The sequence below is a fragment of the Hyaena hyaena genome, unplaced genomic scaffold (genome assembly GCF_003009895.1).
Source record: "Hyaena hyaena isolate Hyena2069 unplaced genomic scaffold, ASM300989v1 scaffold_911, whole genome shotgun sequence".
In the NCBI taxonomy this organism is placed as follows: domain Eukaryota; kingdom Metazoa; phylum Chordata; class Mammalia; order Carnivora; family Hyaenidae; genus Hyaena; species Hyaena hyaena.
The window spans coordinates 98,817-118,327 of record NW_024081542.1 but is presented as its reverse complement, the minus strand read 5'-3'; the positions used below and the strand labels follow the sequence as shown (position 1 = coordinate 118,327).

The window sequence follows — 19,511 nt, the reverse complement described above, 5'->3', positions numbered from 1 at the left end:
GCCCCCACACGGGCGCGCGCCCGCACACTCACCCGACCCGCACGCTCACCCGGCCCCAGCCCTCACACGGGGGCATGCCTGCACGCTCACCCGGCCTGCACACTCACCCGGCCCACACGCTCACCCGGCCCCGGGCCCCTACGGGCGCGCGCCCGCACTCACCCAGCCCCGGCAGCAGGCGCAGGAGCGCGTTCTTGTTCCTCTGCTTGGTGACGTGCAGCACGTAGTACAGCCCCACCTCACAGGCCATGCGGTGCTCCTGCAGGAACCTGAGCCCGGCGAGGGCGGGTCACCCCTGGGCGGTGCCCTCCACACGGCGCCCGCGGCACACCCCGCCCGTGCCCGCGCAGCCCATACTTGGTGAAGCTCTCTGGGAGCGTGTTCGGGTACGTGACTGGGGCTCTCTCTTCCGCCGGCAGCTTCTGGTCCACGTTGAAGGTGTGGTCGTCGACCACGAAGGACATGAGCGTGGGCAGGAACCTGGTGACCAGCTCCACCTCCTACGCCAGAAGGCCCAGGGGCGGTCGGCGCGGCCCCGGCTGTGTCCTGCGTGGACCCTGTCCCTCGCCCACCTCCTTCGCGTCTACCTTCTCCAGACGTCAGCCTGAGGGCCTGTCCCTCTTTCCCCCTCCCGAGACCCCCCCCCCTCGCTGGTCTCACAGAGCCTCTCGGCAAAACCGTCCCACCCGAGGCCCATTACCATCTTGGGCTCCTTGAAGACCTGGCTGTCAATCATGTCCCATGCGCCCTGGCCCAGCGCCAGCAGCCTGAGCAGCAGCAGGAGATCAGGACTGTCCTGTGGGAAACCCAAGGCCTCAGCAAGTGCTCCCCCGAGGCTCCCTCCCCACTGAAGCCACTCGTTGCCCAGCAGGGTCCTCATGCTGTGGCCAAACTCCTCGGCTTCACTCAAAGCCCCACGCAGCCACCACCCGCCGGGAGGGCGCCCCCGGGGCCGCACCGACCCGGCTACACAGCCGCCCGGAAGGCAGCGTGCGGTCAGCCCCGGCGCTCACCCTCGGCAGGGTCTCCTGGCCGACCAGCTCCTGCAGGTGCCGGACAGCGCTCAGTGACAGGGTGTTGATGGCGAAGGGGTCACACAGGATCATGGACAAGTCCCTGGGGGGGTGGGCACACTGCGTCAACGTGGCGCAGACACAGGTGCGCTGCCCTGGCCGCTGTCCCGGGAAGAACGGCCCCTCCACACGGACGGAGCCCGCCCTACGCTCGTTCCAAACAGGAACCTGCTGTTCGGCACCTAAACTCCTTAACTCCCTCAAATCGCTCAAGACTTTTAAAAGTTTTTTTAAGAAATCAAGCCCCCATTTTGGTTCTGAGGACCTGGTCCTGAGGCTGTAAGTTCGCCAGGGCCCCACAGAGATAGTCACGGAGAGGAGACACGAGAGAGGGCTCGACAGAGCGGGCCCCGCCAGCGCAGCGGCCCCGGATGGCGCTGCCCCCCCGCCCCTGCCGCGGTCGGGCCCTGGCTCACCCAAAACTCTGCTAGCCTCGGCCCCAGCAGCCGGGTCTCAGCCGTGCGCACGTGTGCCAGGCAGTTCTAAAACACACTGGAATAAACTGCGGACGCGGCCTGCTCGTCCGGACACCTGTGGACGGGACCCTGGGGCTGGGGACACTGGCAGAAGGCCGGCCCTTACCCCAGGACTTGCTCCTGCCCCTTCTTCACTCCGTCAAGAAACCCCTGCAGCTCCCGGGCCCTCTTGCTGTCCACAAACCGCTCGCGAATGCAGGCGTCCAGGCACCAGGTGAACTGTGGGGAGGAAGCACAGCCAGGACGTGGTCACGACCGTGGCCCCAGGCAGCTCCCGGAGTCACCGCTCAGGTGCAGCCACCACCCCAAGCCCCGTGTGGTCCCAGCCCGGGACGGTGCAAAGGCACACAGGCCTGAGGTCCCACACCCCCAGCGGGCCCGGGGGTGCCCAGAGCAGGCAGTATTCACGCTCTGTTCTCGAGGGGCCTCTCTGGCAGCCCCCACTGCGGGGGTGGGGGCCACAGTCTCAAACCCCGGTGCCGCCCAGCCCCCCGGATGTGACGCTATCCCAGGCTGCATGGCATCCGTGCAGGAGACGACAGCGGCCCCGAAAGCCGCGTGCCTGGAGCGCACAAGCGGCCCCTCCGGGCTCGGAGCAGGGGAGGGACAGCGGTCCAGGGAAGACCAGAGGAATAACGAGCAGGTGAACACGGGAGACGCAGGGCAGCTGGCTCTGACTCAGGTGCCCCTAAGCCTGGGTGGCTGGGGTGGCGCAGGGGCTGGCACACAGCAGGTGGCCCGGGTGGGCGGGCAGCCCGAGCCCTGAAGGGGGAGGGGCAGGCGGGGCTGCCACCTTGTGGCAGGGGTCCACAGAGCAGATGTCGCCAACGTCCAGCTCATGCAGGGACATGAGCAGCTCGGCGCGCAGCGTGCAATAGTGCACGTTGCGGGTCCGCAGGAAGAGGGTCCGCAGGAACTGCAGCACCATGTCGTACAGCTTCACGTTCTTCCCCACCATCTGCGTCAGCTTCTGCACCACCTGGAGGGAGACCGTGCGCCCCGGTGTCACGACAGCCCCAGTGGCAGCGCCGCCCCAACCCGAAGCTCCCCCTTTCTGTGTGTTTGGTGCCCAGTCTCCTCTGTCACAAGACGCCAGCTCTGTGTGGGGTGGGGGCAACCTGGTTTGTGAGGAGACGACCCCACACCAGACCCCACAGACCCTGAAAGGCCATCGGCCTGGGCCTCCAGCCCCCGGAGCTGCCCGTCGGCCGGCACAGGAGACCGGGCCAGGGAGGAGGAACAGCGGCCACCGTGGCCCTGCCCGGGCGGCCCTGCTCCCTGCGTTTTCCCATGTTCAGCGCCTGTACCCCTTCCTCGGCAGGGGCCACCCGCCTCTGCAGCCCAAACCCTGCGCGGAAGTCTCCGGCCACTTCTGCCAACAGGAGGGAGCGCGGCTTACTGTGCGACCGTGTACAGGACCCAGGCCTCCAGCTCTAACGGTGTGAAACAGGGAGGGCCACCTGGGGAAATGGACGCCACAGCCCCCCAACAGCCACCAGGCTGGACGCTGAGCGCAGGGTGAGCAGGGACAAGGCAGTGGGCACCAGCCAGGCAACCTCGAGGGCCCCCAGCAAGGCCTCTGTAGCAGGCTTCATGGACCCCGACGCGCAGAGCGGACCTGGAGCACAACCCACATCTCAGCACGGGGGCAGCTCCGGTGTGGACGAGAGCTGCCAAGTGCCTGCCCTGACCACGGCCCGGCCCCACGGCAAACGGGAGGTGGCACAGTGCAGGTGCTGGCTCACAGGCTGGCTGGGCGCAGAGCCGTGGCCCTGGGGGCCGTGGGCGTTCCACACACCTGCTGCACTCTCCTCCCCTTGCCGCGGTGAAGGCCACACAGGCAGGAGGGGGATGTGAAGAGCAGCAAGAGACCACAGGCAGGAAGGAGCGTCACAAACACTGGCCAGATCCGGGGAGAAAGCATTAGGTCAGATCCCACTTCACACCAAACACACAACCCCGAGCGAGAAAGCTGAACAAAGAACCAACGAGACACCCCTGCGCCGCTCAACCAGGATCTGGGGGCTCCCATTACCTCCCTCCCCTGTTAAGCCATCATGCGGGAGCAGGTCAGGCAATTTCAGCAGACTCCCTCCCAAACTCACTGAGAGGAGCTAAAGTCTCCACGGTGGCCTCCACCCTCCCGAGCTCACCCCCACCCCCACACCCCCTGCTTGCTCTTGGCTCTGGCCACATCAGTTCATCTTCCCAGACAGCCGGCCTGCCTGGGAAGGCAGAGCCTGTGCTCACACCCCAACCCGGCTCTTCTTCCTCACTCCCAGACCCCAACCTGCCCAGCCCCGCCTCGCCTCGCCCTGCGACCTCACATCTCCACGGCCCTTGTCCACCCCGCAAGCCCCAGGGGCCCAGCACGTGACGTTTACTGTGGAGCACCTGCTCCCTCACACACTGCAAGTGCCTCCGGCAAACAACCTGGCCTCCGGAGTCAACAAAGGGTGCAGGCGCCTACAGCAGAAAATCAGAACTCAAGCAACATTTGTCAAAGTGATGACCGAATCAAATGCGGAAGGAAAAGACGGGCGCCTGGCTGGCTCAGTTGGAAAAGCACGAGACTCTTGATCTTAGAGTTGCGTGCTTGAGCCCCATGTTGGGTGCAGAGATGACTTAAAAATAAAATCTCTAAGGGCGCCTGGGCGGCTCAGTCGGTTGAGCACCCGACTTCCACTCAGGTCATGATCTCACGGTTTGTGGGCTCAAGCCCCGCAGCGGGCTCTGAGCTGTCAGCACAGAACCTGCTTCGGCTTCACATTGTGTCCCCGCCCCCTCTCTGCCCCTCCCCTACTTATGCTCTCTCTCCCCCTCAAAAAAACGAACAAAAAGTATTAAAAGTAAAATCTCTTTAAAAAAAAGAAGAGAAAGAAAACTTCCCAGAGCCAAAAGAGAACACAACAAGCTTAACCAGGAAGGCCTGCCGACTCACTGAGCACCAAGGACATCAAACCAGAGAGGCGCACGTTAGCCCCCCGCGGCCGCCCCCAGCCAGACAAGCGCCCCCTTCCCAAGGCCAGAACCACTGAAACGTGCACCGGGGGTGGGAACCAGGGTGGTCGGGGCGCCCCGCTCCTCACCTCGCCCTGGCGCCTCGTCTTTGGGGAAGGGCTAAAGAAATTGTGCAGGACGGAGAGCTCTGCGCTGAACAGCGCGCCCTCCTTCTCCAGGATGTACTGCTTCAGCAGCGGGGAGACCTCGTCGCCGAACAGCGCTTGGTTGTCCTGCCAGATCTGCCGCTTCACCTCCACAGCGCAGGCCCGGTACAGCTCCTTGTCGGCCATCACCAGCCTCAGCTTCTTCTCCGGGACCTGCGGGACCGTACCCGCCACCCGTGAGCGGCCCAGGCGTCTCCCTCAGGACAGGTCAGGAGGCCTCAGCTCCCCCAGCAAAGACCACCCCAGCCCAGCGCCACCAACTGGGGGTGCCGGTGACTGGGCCCCAGGCCGCAGCACACATAAAGCAGCAGCCAAGCTGAACACAAACAGCTCTTGCCGGGTCGCCACTGGTCCCACAAGCCAACTCACACACCAGGCGTCAGCATCCGTGGGGCTTGTTGGGGGAAACCCAGCGTGCAGAGCACGCCCCGGGGCTGCTCGGGGTTTGGGCAGGCAGCTCAGGAGGGCTCCCCAGAGCTAAGGTGCCAGCCTGACGAAGCGCATGCTCCATGTCTCCAAGCGAGGGCTCACGCGGAGAGCGCCCTGAGCACGTGGGCCCGCGGGTTTTACCTTGGGCAAATGTTTCATGACACACATCACCACTGGCTGCAGGGACGGCATCTTCACCAGAGAAAAGCTCTTTTCCAGAAGATCTTCCAGTTTCTTGTACCTGGAAAGAGTCATGTGACTAAGGGAGCAGCACAGGACCGAGTCCGAAGCAGCTGTCCACTTGTCGCCAGACAGATGACAGATCAGGGGATGGGTGTCCGTGGGTGGGGCACGCCAGCAAAGGCCCCCTTTTCCAGCAGGGGTGTGCGGCCAATGGAACACTAACTGCTGCTGAGTCCTCCCGAGGCTGGGAAGGGGGCTGCCCAAGTCACCCGCCCACCTACCTCTCCTCAGCCTTCCCCTCCGAGGCGATGGCGGACACGCGCTCCAGCAGCTTGTCCCGAAGCTCGTCAAACACCGACTGGTGGAACTCCAGCCGAGGTGTCCCATGCAGGTCCAAGAAAGGCAAGGCCGACTGCAGGGACGGCAGCAGCACACCATTCTCTGTCTGAGGAGACACAGGACCAGGGCGGGGGGGGGGGGGGCGGTTTTGCTTACTGGGGCTAGGTGCGCAGGGAGGCGACAACGGAAACCTCGGTGGCTGCCACGCCTAGCCAGCACCCCAGAGGCCCTGAGTACCCNGGGGGGGGGGGGGTCGGTTTTGCTTACTGGGGCTAGGTGCGCAGGGAGGCGACAACGGAAACCTCGGTGGCTGCCACGCCTAGCCAGCACCCCAGAGGCCCTGAGTACCCAAGAAGGCAAGGGTCCCTCCCCTGGTTATAACTGCAAGCCCCGGAACCCAACCAGAGGTCCATCAGCGGGGAACCAGCTCAGGGCATCCGCTTCCTCCATTCGCAGAACGGACGTCTGCCCACCTCCCACGCGCCCCTCGCCTCCGGCAGGGCTCACGCCCAGGCCGCCAGCCTCCCCACCGGGGCCCACCTGGAACTGCTCGATGGCCTTGAGCGGCTCCGTGCAGTTCGTCAGCGTCTCCTTCAGGTCTTCACCGTTGGCCACGCCCAGGTCCTGCAGCCCCGCGAACATGGCCGAGGCCCCCGCGCCTGCCCGGCTCGGCGCCCCATCCCCGCCGCGCTCCCCCGATGCCGGCGCGGCCGCCGCAGGCCCCCCCGAAGTCCGCTCGCTCGGGCCTCGGGGGCCGCCCGAGCTCCGCTCCCCGGCGCCCTCCAGCTCGGCCAGGTGCCGCCCGCGGCGCCGCTCCGCGGGCACCGCAGCCGCCCACTTCCGCCCCGCGAGGCCGTGTCCGTTGGCCAACGGGCCCCCCCGGAAACGCTGCGACCGCCGCGCAGAGGTTCCCGGGAGCGGCGTCCCGCCCGGCGCCGGGCGAAGCGGACGCGAGCGGAAGCTGTGCTCAGGCTCTGCGCGGGCTGTCGGCAGGGGCCCCGCCCGCCCGAGCGCCACCCCCGTCCCGAGGCCGGACTCCGGCCGGACCTCGTGGCGTGCGCCACCTCTGACCCTGTCCTCCTCTGGGGCCACAGAAGAACCCGCGCCCGGGGCCAGCAGGGTGCTGCGGAGCCCCTGAGGGTGCGGGAACCGGGGAGGGGGCCGGGCACGGGAGAAGGGGTGCTGCCGGCGGGGTTGGCCTGCTTTATGTATTTCAGAACTAACGTTTTAACCAAGGATGTTTTATGTTTATAATCATGAACAATCCTGTTGTTGACCTCACAGCAGCCTTTTAACGGTGGGAAGAGTTTTGCTTCAAGAAAAGGAGCGTTCAGCCGCGGAAGCTCCCTGCCCTTGGGCCTCAACCAGGCGCACAGCCCTCTCCCGCCCTGGAACTTGGCTTCCCCCTTGTCAGACCGGGATAGGGATGACGCTCACAGCACAGGGTTGTTGCAAATGCGACTAAAATCTAAGTGTGCCTCCAGAGGTGCCCAACAGAGACCTAGCAGAGCTCTGGCGGCAAAGTGGGATCATGACCAAGGATGGCTGCCCTCATCACCGTGAGCATGTAACCCCAAGTTCGCCCAAGGTGGTGGGCCTCAGGCTGAAGTGTCCAACCTGACACTTTGCAAATTCAACTCTCAGCTGTCCTGGTGTCCCTTGTCCTTTGGGTGCAAGAAGCTCACACAGTCAGTGGGCACTGCCTGGTCTGACACACCCTGCGAGGGCTCCCCGTTGCTAGGTGTGCAAGCCCCTGGACCCAGCTTTCAGCCCTGTGCAGGCTGTCGCTTCACCAGCTCGTCTCCTTTCACCTGAACAGCCCTGTACCCTCCCAAGCTTGGCCACACGAAACACCACATCTCCCTTTTTGTGTGCATTGGCTTCTGAGGTTTATCCTGCTAGAAATTCCCTTCACGTTGCCCAGCAAACTCCTGATCATCTTTAAAAGTCAATTCACTGCCTCCTCCAGGAAGCCCTCCCTCCTCAGCCCAGCTAGAGGGGATTGTTCCATCCTTCCAGCTGGTACCACTTCTGACCTGGAGCACTAGGAGTTGCCAGTGGTGCAGCAGTGAGCAGAGCTTCTGGTTCCCACCCCCCCTCCCCTGAGCCAAGTTCCCAAGGCCAGGGCTCCCACAGCTCCGTCTCTGCTGCCTGCCGCCCGAGCCGGTCAGCCGCGGGCCCCAGGATGGCCATCTGCAGTCCCACTGCTCTGATTCCCAGGGGTGCTGGCACTCAACCCCCAGCAGTTCCACCCTAGAGGAGGTCGCAGGTGCGTGGCATTCAGACCCTCTGGGCCTTGGCCTCCCTGCAGAATGGGGTGATGTCCACACCACAGGAGCAGCTGTTGCAGTGCCTTTGTGAAGGGGCCAAGCTCTGGCCCAGGACTTGGGTGGCACAGGGAGGATCCCTGGAGGAATCGGTGCAGTCACCACCAGCTGCAGTGAGGCCCTTGGAGGGAGGCACTCTTGGTGACAACCCCTGGGTAGTGGGCAGGTTGCTGCTGAGGGCAAGGACAGGGCCCTGACAAGTGAAGGTGCTGCGGCGCGGCCTGCACAGCCCCAGGCAGGTTCATAGGGTCTTTGGGCAGGAGCTGAAGGAAGTAGGGCCAGGCCCTGAGAAGCCGATCCTCTGGGCCCTCCCTGGTGGCTGGCTAGGCTGGCAGCTGGACCAGTCTGCTGGGTGGCACAGCCAGGTGAGGGGGTCCTGCACTGCCAACAGGTCTCCCTCCCATCCCGTCCCCAGCCAGGAAGTCCCAGGCTGCCACCCCACCCACCCTAGAGAAGAGAGCACTGAAGGGGAAGCAGAGGGAGACCCCTGGCCGAGGAAAGCCACGCACGCCAGGTGGGCAGCAGGCCACATCTGTGGGACAGCTCACCAGTCATAGACACAACAGAGTTGGAAAGAACCGACAGCATCTCTGTATGGCGAGTGGGTGGGCAGGTGGGGGCTTCGGGCTGGGCCCTGCTTGTTGTCTGCAGCTCACTAAGGGATTGCCCAGCCTGGAGGCGGATCAGAGGCGCCCAGAGGGTCAGAAGGCCAAACTCGGGCCCCCAGGGAGACCAGGGGTCCACGGGTCACCCGGTGGCCAGTTTGGGCCCAGCGGGCGCTACAGCGTGCAGAAGGGTCCCGTGTCGTGGCGCTTGGGCCTTCTCACGCCTTGGATGACCACCCCAGGCGCCGAGGGGAAGCGTGAGTTATAGCAATCCTCCACGTAGTAGGCAGCCGGGCCGGGGGTGTGGGCTGCAGAGAGAAGGTGGGACCCCCACCAGTGGCGACGGCCACTGCACGGCTCCCAGGTCCCCACCGGCTTAGTCCCCACTCCTGCCCCCGGCCTGGCGTCCGCCACCACAGGTCTCCTTACAGGAGCTGACCCAGGAGGCGAACGCCCGTGAGCGGCTCATGGAGAAGGCGGGCGGGCGGGGGTTCTGCAGCCGGCACCCGGGAGAGATGTCGTAGGTGTTGGGGCTGGGGCCCTTCTCGCCCCCCGGCGCCTGAGGAGGGGCCTGGAGCCGGGACTGGGCACGGTAACCCGCAAGGCCGGCCCAAATCAGCCCCGGGCGGGAACGCGCCTCAGCAGTCTTAGAGGCGGGGCGGCGGCCCCCAAAGCTGAAGGCCGGGCAGGCAGACTGGTCGAGGGGCCGATAGTCCGCGGGCGACGGCCACTGAGGGGAAAGAGGCTGCGGCCTGCACCTCCCGCCCCGCCCAAGGCCCCCTGTCCACGCCCCCGCAGGCCCCTCCCCCAACCCGCCCCCACGGGCCCCGCCCCGTAAGCCCGCTCCTGAGACCGCTTCCGCCTACCCGCAGGCCCCGCCCCCGCGGGCCCCTCCTCCAGCCCGCCCCGTAGTTGTGCCCCGCCCCTCCCGGCGCCCTCCGCGCGCGCCCAGGCCCCGCCCCTCCCCGGCCCGCAGCTTCCGGCCCGCCCCGCGGGACGCGTGCGGCCGGCCGGCCACCTTTTGCTCTTGCTGGAAGTCGGCCTTCTGTACGAAGGGGCTTTCGTTTTGGAACCACACCGTCTGCCACGCCCTGCGGCCTCCGCCCTCTGCAGCAGCGGCGGCGTGGTTGGGGACGGCAGGCTCGTAGCCGGAGCCCCACCCCCCGGGCAGGGGGTAGACGGAGTGGAGGCGCGCAGGGAGGGGCCACGCACCGCGGGTGGGGTGCTTGCGGCCGATGCTGAAGTGGGGGTGTGGGGAGGACTCGCGTAGGGAAGCAGCCGGCACTTGGTACGTGGTGGGGCCCGGGGTTTGCAGGTCGGTGACGACGGGTGGGCGTCGCTCCAGCACTGGCGGGAAGCAAGCTCTGGGCCTAGAGTCTCCGCAGGCAGGACCTCCCCACCCCTGGGCGCCTCCTCAGGCCAGACAGAGGTAGGGGCTAGCCAGGACCCTTACTCACGCTCCCTCAGGTTCTGGGTGCAGACAGCGGGGAGCCCCGGGGGGGGCGCCGTTTGGATCCTGAGGCCAGGCTGAAACTCCTGCAGTCCTGGGGGCCGCATCTCCTCCCAGGTGGCCCCTGGCTGGGGGCCCAGCAACAAGACACAGGCCTTGGGCCTACAAGGGGGACAGAAAAGAAGCAAGAGCCATCCAACCAGTACAAAGGCCACTGCGTTCGGGCTGCCCCCCCAGCCCCCCACCCCCCTGGGAAGTTACTGGTATGGCACAAGTGTCTTCTGCTTCAGCGGGCCGTGGGTCCAGTGTTTGCCTCCATTGATGTAAAAATTTGCCATGAATTTCACAGCCTTCTGGTCAAAATTCATTGTCAAAGTGTCTGGCTCCCTTCCCCAGGGACATCTCGGAGCTCTGTGACCTCACTGGGCCCTCAATGGGCCTCAGTTGCCAGGGACTCCCTAGAGAAGGAACCCTGTCCAGCCCTCCGAGGGGGCCCTCCCCTGGCGTCAGCCTTGGCCGGGGGGACCCCTAGTCTGCCCCAGTGACTCCTGGCCTGGCCTCATTTCCTCTCTTCTCTCCTCTTATCCCTACCCTCTCCTCTCATAGAATTCGGGGTCCCCTGGCGGGCCAGGGTCTACTTTAGAAGGGCTTCTGGGAGGACTCAGGCCTCCGCACAGGGATGAGGAGAGGGTGGCTGCTATGGAATGCTCGCTGTGCAGTGCCATCCAGAACGAGGTGGTAGGGGGTTGGGTGGAGGGATCCAGGGAAACTCCCTGGAGGAGGAGGAGCTCTCGCTGGAAGCCCAGCTCTCAGAAAAGGAAAGCGGTGGCAGGTGGGTCTGGGTGAACCATGCTGACCGTAGAGGCAGCCTTGGGACTGGAGCTGCCTGGTTGCCCAGGCAGGGCAGAGATGTGGGGGCCTGTCTTCCGCGTAGGAGCACGGAGGCTGTAAGGTGTCACGGATGAATGGGACCGCTCAGGCTGAAATGCGAAGGAATAAGAAGCCCAAATGAGAGTGAGCCTGCCCGGGCGCCAGTGCCCTTGCTGTGCCTCCTCCAGCTGAGCAGCCTGCCAGCCCCGGCTCTGGTCTTGACCTAATCGGTGCGGACGGGGCCCGGTCAAGAATATCTTCTGCAGGCCCGCCCTACCCAGACCCAGTCCCTCTCTCTGCAGATCCCTCCCATCCAGCATTGACCCTGCCTGGCCTCCAGGGGCGCTCCAGATGGAGGAACAGATAGACAAATGGAGACTTGCTTGAGGAAACCTGTGTCTCCTTAGGGTGAGGGGCTCACAACCGGGGCTCCGGGCCCCTCCCTTATTGCACAGTGTTCTCTGAGAGCATAATTGACGGTGGCTGCAGGCGGGGCTTTATTAGCAAGCACTGGACGTTTGGGTTAGTTCTGATTTCTCCCTGTAACACATTTTACTGTGATGGATGACAGCACAGATGTCTTCCGCTAAATGTCAGTCGTTCCTTAGGGTAGATTCCCACGAGTGGAAGCACCCCGTCAAAGAGTGTCATGTCTTGTATGGACGTGCTTTGTAGTCCACAGTTGCTATCCGGACAGCGCCTGGGATCTTGCTGGCAATGAGCGTCAGAAACTTCCAGTGTCAGACCTCACCAGCGTTTATTTCAGGCTCAACTTTCTGTCTGTGTATGGACTCTGGGGTCTTAAGGGGTTCACATTACTTGTGCCTTTTTCTATCATTGTGTTAATTTGTCTTTTTGCTTTACAAAGTCTTTATGCTGATAGCATATCTGTCCATAACACTTGTTGCAATCTTTTCTTCCCAATTCGTAGTCTGCCTTTGAGTAATTTTTGTGTTCTTTGACAGGTACTAGAATCTGCTAATCCTTTGCTTTTGTACTTCCCTTTGTGTTTAATATAGTTGGAAAGTCATTCCTAGACCAAAAATAATAATAATAAAATCAGGAGTTGTTTAGAATGGAAAGCGGTGCCCAGTTCCAGGGGAAAGGCTCTCCGGGCAGAGTTGGCAGCAGCGCTGAAGCTCGGAAGCCTCCTGACGAGGCTTCCCACGATGCTGCGAAGCTTCCAGAGCCTCTGGCCTCGGGAGCAAGCCTGGTGGGGAGGCTGCTTTCCCGCTGGCTACTGGCTCCCGGGGCAGCAAGAGGCCAGGCCTGATTTTACCCCGCAGTTCCTGGCAGGGCCACCACGGCTGCCCCGGTTTTCTGAGCCCAGAGGTCCTCAGTGTGACAAGCCTGCGGCTTGTCTGGGCCGAGGTGGCCCACCTGTAAAATGGGAGCACTCCCAGGGTTAAGGGAGGGGCTGGGCCCAGGTAGGGCCCAACAATGGCAGGCCTCTTCACAATGGTTTCCAGGCGACAAGGACCCCTCTCGGGGAAGGGAGTCAGACACTGAAAGGGGCTGAGCCATCAAAGGCGCTATTGAGGCAAGATGACAGCTACTCAGAAACACAGCCTCTTTACGCCAGAACCTCACTACATCCCTGGGTAAGTGCTGGAGCCCTGAGGGAGGCCGGGGTCCGTGGAGGATGGCAGAGTGCGGCTGGGGCCCAAGGGCGCAAGGCCACCTGTGAAGACAGCACCAAGCTAGTCTCTAGGGAGTGGGGGTGAGGCCTGGGAGCCCCCGGAAAGGCCTGGGGCAGAAGTGCTAGGGCAGGGCTGCCCCCAGGGCCCGAACCCCCCCTCCCCTCTGGCACCCTGCCGAGAGCCTACCAGATGGCCAACAGGTCTGGTAAGAGCGGAAAACACCAGGGCCCAACAGCTGGCAGAGGCTGACGAAGTGTAAACCCCATAGGATGCTGCATGTCTCAAAGACAGAAGCCTCCAGAGTAAACTGATCGCCCAGGCTGCCAGGCTGCCTTACTAGGTACCCCCAAGGTAACCACTAAAATAAAAGCAAGTCCTCTCTGGAATACATGTGCACACGTACACGCCTACACACAGATCCATGGGAGAGAGAAAAGTCTGGGGCACCTGGGCGGCTCAGTTGGCTGAGTGTCTGAGTTCAAGCCCCACATCGGGCTGTCTGCTGTCAGGGAAGAGCCCCCTTCAAAGATCCTCGGTCCCCCTCTCTCTGTCCCTCCCCTGCTTGTGTGTTCTCAAAAATAAACATTAAAAAGAATAAAAGAAAAAAGTCCAGAAAGGAGTCAGACCCAACTTTCCACAATGGTTCTGGAGAAGCATGAGGTCAGGTGACACAGAAGAGGGCTCTGACCCTTCTCGCCTCAGTCCTGCTAATCTCTAACTAGCAATTATTTATTTTTGAGAGACAGAGCATGAGCAGGGGAGGGGGAGAGAGAGAGAGAGAGAGAGAGGGAGATACAGAATCCGAAGCAGGCTCCAGGCTCTGAGCGGTCAGCACAGAGCCCAACATGGAACTTGAACCCACAAACCATGAGATCATGACCTGAGCCAAAGTGAGACGCTTAACCGGCTAAGCCACCCAGGCGCCCCCACTTTGACAGGTTTTTAAAAGAAAACAATTCGCCCTCCTCGGGTCATGCCCCACCGCTACTCCCCTTCGGGGCCTGCACTGGGATGCCCACACTCCTCCTCTGGTCTCTCAAAACACACTCAGCTCAGCCTGCTGCCTCCTCCCAGCAGCCCTCCCGCCTGCCTCTCAAATGCTGGCTCCACACAGATGGCTCCTGGCCTCCCAGGTGTCCAAAGTCAGGAATGCCTTCCCGGGTTACCACGTCATGTAGACTGGGCTGTGCCTTGGTCTGGTCCTGGAACCTGTCGCCATCCCCATAAATGCTTCAAGGGGGCAGAGTTCCCCGTGTCATCTCTAAGCTCCTTGTTCACGGGCGGCTGGGTGGAGACCGCGTGGCAGTCTGACGGTGAATGACCGTGCATCTCGCCTGCGGGGCAGGCCTATTCTCAGGGCTCGGCTCGCCCATTCAAGCCTCAAGAGCCTCTGAAGGCAGGTGCTCCTGGGATTCCCATCCTGTGAGGTCAGGCGCCTGTGCCTGTGGCCAGCGGGCTGGGGCCGCGCCCTCCTCTCAAGGGCCCTGCGTCCCCCTCCTCTTCCGTCCGCAGCTATGCCGGCTTCTACCCGCAGCTGCGCTACCAGGTGGGAAACACCTATGGGCGCACCACAGCACAGCTGCTCACAGACCCCAGCGTGCGCAAGAGCCCCTGCTCGGTGCTGTCCCCCGTCTCCAAGCCCAAGTTCATCGAGGACTTCAGCAAGCCCAAGCCACCTTTGATCCCCTACCGAGACCTGGTTGAGCCCTACATCCCCCACTACACCGGTGAGCCGCCCGCCCGCCCGCCCCAGGCTCGCCCTCCTGCCTGCCACCGCTCATACTCACCCTGTCCACACAGGTCTGAAGCCCTACAAGAACTTTGAGATCCTGGGCCGGTTTCCACCCCACGAGGAGCCGCCGGAGGCAGAGAACGGATCCAGGGAGGTCCTGCTGCCTGCGGGCTTCGTGCCCTACCCCCCTTACCCCCCGTGCCCACCGGGCAGGAAAGGGGACTCCGAAGATTTTGGACACCCAGGCCTGCGGCTGGCATATGGGGAGGAGGGCTGGAAGAGCACCACCCCTGCCCACGAGGCCCCTGGGCCGGCCCAGGTAGCTGGACGGTGTGCTGGGTTTAAAGCCTCACCCCTGCCAGACCCCAGTGGGGCTGCGGCGGTGACTTGCCCCTCCCATCCCAGCTGTACCACTGCAGGAGGGATGAATACCCACCCCCAGGCCACCAGCAGGAGACACTGGACGTGGGCAGGTTTCAGAGGCTCCCCCAGCTGGACCACCCCAACCTGATCCAACGCAAAGCCATCTCAGGTGGGTGTCCGGGGCCTGGGTGTGCGCACCCTCACGTCCCAGGCAGGATGAGGGGTGAGAGCAAGTGAGGAGAGCTGCCCGCGGGTCCGCCCCCAGCCACGGCCCCGCCCCCAGGGCTGTTTCCTAGAGGCCAGCCTCTCCCAGGGTGGGAAGCTCCTGCCCACCGCCGCCACCAGGCCCCAGCAGGCAAGTCTAGGGTTATGAAGGGGTTATGCCCAGAGGCAGGGGACGGGGACCTGGGCCAGGGCCCTGATGACTCCCTTCCCTAGGCTATGCTGGCTTTGTCCCTCGGTTTGCCTGGGTGATGGGGGTGAATTACCGCGAAGGTGTCACACAGGCCATGGACGAGTTTGACAAGAGCCAGGTACGAGGACATCACACTCCCGCGCCCGCTCCAAGTGCCCAGCATGGCCCACTCGGGGTGGTGTCCACACCTCCTGGCAGGAAGGAGCATGGCCAAGGCTCAGCCGGCCTCCCCAGAGGGGGCTGTGAAGGGCAGCCTTCCCTAAGGCCTGGGGAGGGGATGCTGCTCCCCCTCTGTACCCCCTCGTCCTTCTGGCCAGATCTAGGCTCACTGCTCCCCAGCACTGTGGGGAGGGTAGGGCAGGGGAGCCCTTGGGAGCACCAGCCCAGCCCCCACCATCACCTGTTGCGCTTACTGGTTGGGGAAGGCAGCGTGTCAGCACCTGCCTGTTTCCACAGTTCCTGTTCAAAAATCCCATCTGTGCTTTGGGGGAAAGGCTGCCCAGAACACACTGGCCCAACACCACCATCTATAACAGCCAAGGCCTGATCCCTTTCTACATGGGGTTTATACCATGTGAGTACACACCGGGTCCCTCACCTACCTGCTCAACAAGGACACAGTGACCAGGCTGCTCCAGGAAGGAGTTGGGGGGCCGGGGGGCCGTAACTGCCGCATACCACTGGCACAGAGCCAGCTATATGGCCCAAGGGTTCACCCCCCCGCCCCCCAGTGAGGAGGGGGCTCCCCCCCTTACTCAAAGCCACGGAGGCTGGCCACTTCCAGACCACGGGGCCCCTCCAGAGGTTCAGTGTGGGTGGGCCAGGTGGGTGGGTGCCCAGGGCGGCCCTCCGAATGCCCTTCCTGGGCGAGGGGCAAGGCTGGGGCTCAGCTGCAGGGTCACCCTCACAGCCATGCAAGACAACTACGCGCTGACGTTCGGCAACAGCACCCGCAGAGCGTATCAGAAGGAACTGGAGAGGCGAAACCAGACACTATGAAAATGCTTTAATGGTGGCGTCTGTACAGCATGTGACGTCAAGACAGGAAAAGGAGCAAGTGCACACAGAAACACGGCTATGGGAGAACAGATTGTGAGCGATTAAAGAGTTCACACAGCTTCCACACGCTTTACCGGGTATCAGCTCTAGGCCACCTCCTCCTCCGCCTCCTCCTCGAACTCGCCCTCCTCCTCGGCCGTGGCGTCCTGGTACTGCTGGTACTCGGACACCAGGTCGTTCATGTTGCTCTCGGCCTCGGTGAACTCCATCTCGTCCATGCCCTCGCCCGTGTACCAGTGCAGGAAGGCCTTGCGCCGGAACATGGCCGTGAACTGCTCCGAGATGCGCTTGAACAGCTCCTGGATGGCGGTGCTGTTGCCGATAAAGGTGGCTGACATCTTTAGGCCCCGGGGCGGGATGTCGCACACAGCGGTCTTCACGTTGTTGGGGATCCACTCGACGAAGTAGCTGCTGTTCTTGTTTTGGACATTCAGCATCTGCTCGTCCACCTCCTTCATGGACATGCGACCCCGGAACACTGCGGCCACGGTCAGGTAGCGGCCATGGCGGGGGTCACAGGCAGCCATCATGTTCTTAGCATCGAACATCTGCTGGGTGAGCTCGGGCACCGTCAGGGCCCGGTACTGCTGGCTGCCTCGGCTGGTCAGTGGGGCGAAGCCGGGCATGAAGAAGTGCAGGCGGGGGAAGGGGACCATGTTGACAGCCAGCTTGCGCAGGTCAGCATTGAGCTGGCCGGGAAAGCGCAAGCAGGTGGTGACCCCGCTCATGGTGGCTGACACCAAGTGGTTGAGGTCCCCGTAAGTAGGTGTGGTCAGTTTTAGGGTTCTGAAGCAAATGTCATAGAGGGCCTCGTTATCAATGCAATAGGTTTCATCTGTGTTTTCTACGAGCTGGTGGACCGACAGGGTGGCATTATAAGGCTCCACCACCGTGTCCGACACCTTGGGCGAGGGCACCACACTGAACGTGTTCATGATCCTGTCTGGGTACTCCTCCCGAATCTTGCTGATGAGGAGGGTACCCATCCCAGACCCGGTCCCCCCACCCAGGGAGTGGGTCAGCTGGAAGCCCTGCAGGCAGTCACAGCTCTCAGCCTCCTTCCTCACAACGTCCAGCACCGAGTCGACCAGCTCCGCACCTTCCGTGTAGTGCCCCTTGGCCCAGTTGTTCCCGGCACCACTCTGACCTGTAAGAAGGCAGCCGGTCACTCTTTGCTGGGCATGTGGTCACCACTAGTCACCCGTGCCAAAAAAGCCCAAATGACACGGTGTAAGGGAACACACAGAACTCAGCCGGCAGGTAAAGCAAATGGGCCTCCAAACCGGTAAGACAAGAGGCTGCTCAATTAAAAATTGAGTTAGGGATCCAGCCAAGATGGCTTACCAATAAGCCATCCCCTCCCACAGGCGGCCCCTGCCAATTCTCAAGGACAGATGAGCTGCAACTCAGCTTCCACTGCCTGCAACTCGACGTTTGTAGCAGGAAGATTACATTTGCTGACTCCTTCCCTGCGGCTGGACAGCTGGGCCTCCCTCCCAAAGCCGCTTTAGGAGATTGAGTGCCTCCAGGAAGAGGAGGAGGGTGTCCAGGGGCGACAGCTTCTGCCCAGGGGGCAGACTGGATCACCATCTCAGCTCTGCGGTACCCACGGGTGACCTTGGCCACCCCTTGACCTTTGAGCCTCCTGGCGACCAAGCCGCCGCCCAGCCCCCACCCGCGGCTCACCGAAAACGAAGTTGTCTGGCCTGAAGATTTGGCCGAAGGGTCCCGAGCGCACGGAATCCATGGTGCCCGGCTCCAGGTCCACAAGCACAGCGCGGGGCACATACTTGCCACCTGGGGCGGGGGAAAGGGGATGAGGACGTCAGCGAAGGAAGGGGCGCAGGGGAAGGCAGAAAGGAGTTAGGGAAGGGGCGTGGTGTCTCACCGGTGGCCTCGTTGTAGTACACGTTGATCCGTTCCAGCTGCAGGTCGCTATCGCCGTGGTAAGTGCCGGTAGGATCGATGCCATGCTCGTCGCTGATCACCTCCCAGAACTGCGAGAGACGCCGGCGGGCCGGGCCGGGGCTGAGTCACGCCGGCGCGGCCCGGAGTCGGCCCCGCCCCGGATGGGCGCGGCCCTCCCCTCCCCTCCCCCGCCACCCCGCCGCCGCCTCCAGGTCCGTCCCCGGGGGCCTGCGCCGCCGCCCCGGCCCCGACCCCGTGCCGGGCCGCAATGCGGGTCGCTGCCGCCCACCGGCCCTCTGCCGCCATCTTTTCCGCCTCCCGCCCACCCGCCTCAGAGACCCGCGCCGGGGCCCAGGCGCCCCACCGCCCACCTTAGCGCCGATCTGGTTGCCGCACTGGCCGGCCTGCAGGTGCACGATCTCCCTCATGGCGGCGGCGGCGGCGGCGGCGCGGGCGGAAGGACGGACGCAAGGGCCGAAGAACGGGCGCGCAGAGTGCTACAACCGACGCTCCGCCAACGCTTATATATCCACCGCGCCCGCCTCCGCCAGCCTCGTATTGGGCCGCGAGAACGAGGCTGGCAAGCGTCCTGGTTTGACTGGCTGTGCTTCCCGTCAATCCAGCAGTCTAACGCCCACCTTCCCAGGGCCGTTCGCTCTTCATTGGTCAGCCTCGGCCTCTGCTCTCCCTATCAAACACCCCTCCCTCGCGCTGCAGTACTCTGCCCATTGGGTGTTTCAAATGATTGATTTGCCCTCTCATTGGCTGGCTCCGGAGAGCACGCCGACCGAGGGCCAGCGTCCTGGTAACCGCCGCAGTGCCGCGGGGACGCGCGCGGGCGGGGCGGGCTGCGGGCTCGGGCCGGGACTGGTCGCCCCGGGGAGGGCCGGCGGGAAGGGCCGAGGCGCGGGCGCGGGGTGGGCGCCGTCCCCGGTCCGCGCCCCGGGAAACGCGGGGCGGCCGCGGCGCAGGGCCGGGCGCGCACGCGTGCAGGAGACCGCAGCCCCGGGTGACGGGCGCGCGGACCCGGCCCGCCGAGCTCCTTCTCCGGCCCGGCTGCCTCGGACCCCCGGGAACGGAACGAGGGGGCGGGGGCGGCGCCGAGACGGGCGTGTGGGCGAGGCCCGGCGGTTCCCGGCTGCCCCCCTCGCTCCAAACGCCCGCTCCGGGGGCGGTCAGGTGAGGGAGCACGTGGGGCCTGGGCAGGGGAGGGGAGGGCGGGGGCCCGCCCGGCGGCCGCGCACTTGTTGTGGAGACGGAGCTGGCCCCGCGCCGGTCGCCGGGAGCCTCGGCCCCAGGGGCGCGCAGAGCTGCGTGGAAACGAGGGCGGGCCCCGGACCTCCGGGCTTCCCGTCCCTGCCGCCACCATACCTGGGCTTAACCCAGGTTAACTTGTTCCCTCAAGTTTATGAAGAAAAAAAGAAAAACAACAGTTAAGTTACACGTGGTCGTAGTTATAATCCGTCGTTTTAAAA

At 63.9% G+C, this 19,511-nt stretch overlaps 4 protein-coding genes across 6 annotated transcripts in view; 1 reads left to right on the top strand and 3 right to left on the bottom strand.

The window, feature by feature from the left end:
• NELFB (negative elongation factor complex member B) overlaps positions 1–6,475 on the bottom strand; it is a 10,335-nt gene extending 3,860 nt beyond the window's left edge. The window contains exons 1-10 of the mRNA XM_039220737.1: positions 6,208–6,475; positions 5,610–5,773; positions 5,287–5,386; positions 4,639–4,869; positions 2,343–2,528; positions 1,656–1,768; positions 1,014–1,116; positions 701–796; positions 358–500; positions 163–269 (exon numbers count right to left, since the gene is read on the bottom strand). Of these exons, the coding sequence (XP_039076668.1) occupies positions 163–269; positions 358–500; positions 701–796; positions 1,014–1,116; positions 1,656–1,768; positions 2,343–2,528; positions 4,639–4,869; positions 5,287–5,386; positions 5,610–5,773; positions 6,208–6,309 (1,345 nt within the window). The 5' untranslated portion in view covers positions 6,310–6,475. The remainder of the gene's footprint in view (positions 1–162; positions 270–357; positions 501–700; positions 797–1,013; positions 1,117–1,655; positions 1,769–2,342; positions 2,529–4,638; positions 4,870–5,286; positions 5,387–5,609; positions 5,774–6,207) is intronic.
• Positions 6,476–8,562: 2,087 nt separating this feature from the next.
• STPG3 (sperm-tail PG-rich repeat containing 3) lies at positions 8,563–10,469 on the bottom strand. The gene is made up of 6 exons (XM_039220723.1): positions 10,311–10,469; positions 10,057–10,211; positions 9,812–9,946; positions 9,618–9,706; positions 9,029–9,329; positions 8,563–8,907 (listed from the first exon to the last, which is right to left on the bottom strand). The coding sequence occupies exons 1-6, from the start codon at positions 10,415–10,417 to the stop codon at positions 8,774–8,776; spliced, it is 921 nt and encodes a 306-aa protein (XP_039076654.1). The 5' UTR covers positions 10,418–10,469; the 3' UTR covers positions 8,563–8,773.
• Positions 9,935–16,190, top strand: FAM166A (family with sequence similarity 166 member A). Of its 3 annotated transcripts, none has more exons than XM_039220721.1 (8): positions 9,935–10,028; positions 12,389–12,520; positions 14,072–14,286; positions 14,360–14,610; positions 14,697–14,823; positions 15,093–15,187; positions 15,526–15,643; positions 15,980–16,190. In XM_039220721.1, exons 2-8 carry the CDS (start codon positions 12,465–12,467, stop codon positions 16,066–16,068), a joined length of 951 nt encoding a protein of 316 aa, XP_039076652.1. In that variant the 5' UTR covers positions 9,935–10,028; positions 12,389–12,464; the 3' UTR covers positions 16,069–16,190. The 3 variants fall into 3 exon arrangements, with proteins under 3 accessions (XP_039076652.1, XP_039076651.1, XP_039076653.1); XM_039220720.1 differs by lacking the exon at positions 9,935–10,028 and adding an exon at positions 10,418–10,881; XM_039220722.1 differs by lacking the exon at positions 9,935–10,028 and having other exon boundaries at positions 12,367–12,520.
• Positions 16,059–18,541, bottom strand: TUBB4B (tubulin beta 4B class IVb). Its single transcript, XM_039220719.1, has 4 exons — positions 18,408–18,541; positions 18,017–18,125; positions 17,815–17,925; positions 16,059–17,275 (listed from the first exon to the last, which is right to left on the bottom strand). Exons 1-4 carry the CDS (start codon positions 18,462–18,464, stop codon positions 16,215–16,217), a joined length of 1,338 nt encoding a protein of 445 aa, XP_039076650.1. The 5' UTR covers positions 18,465–18,541; the 3' UTR covers positions 16,059–16,214.
• Positions 18,542–19,511: the final 970 nt, after the last annotated feature.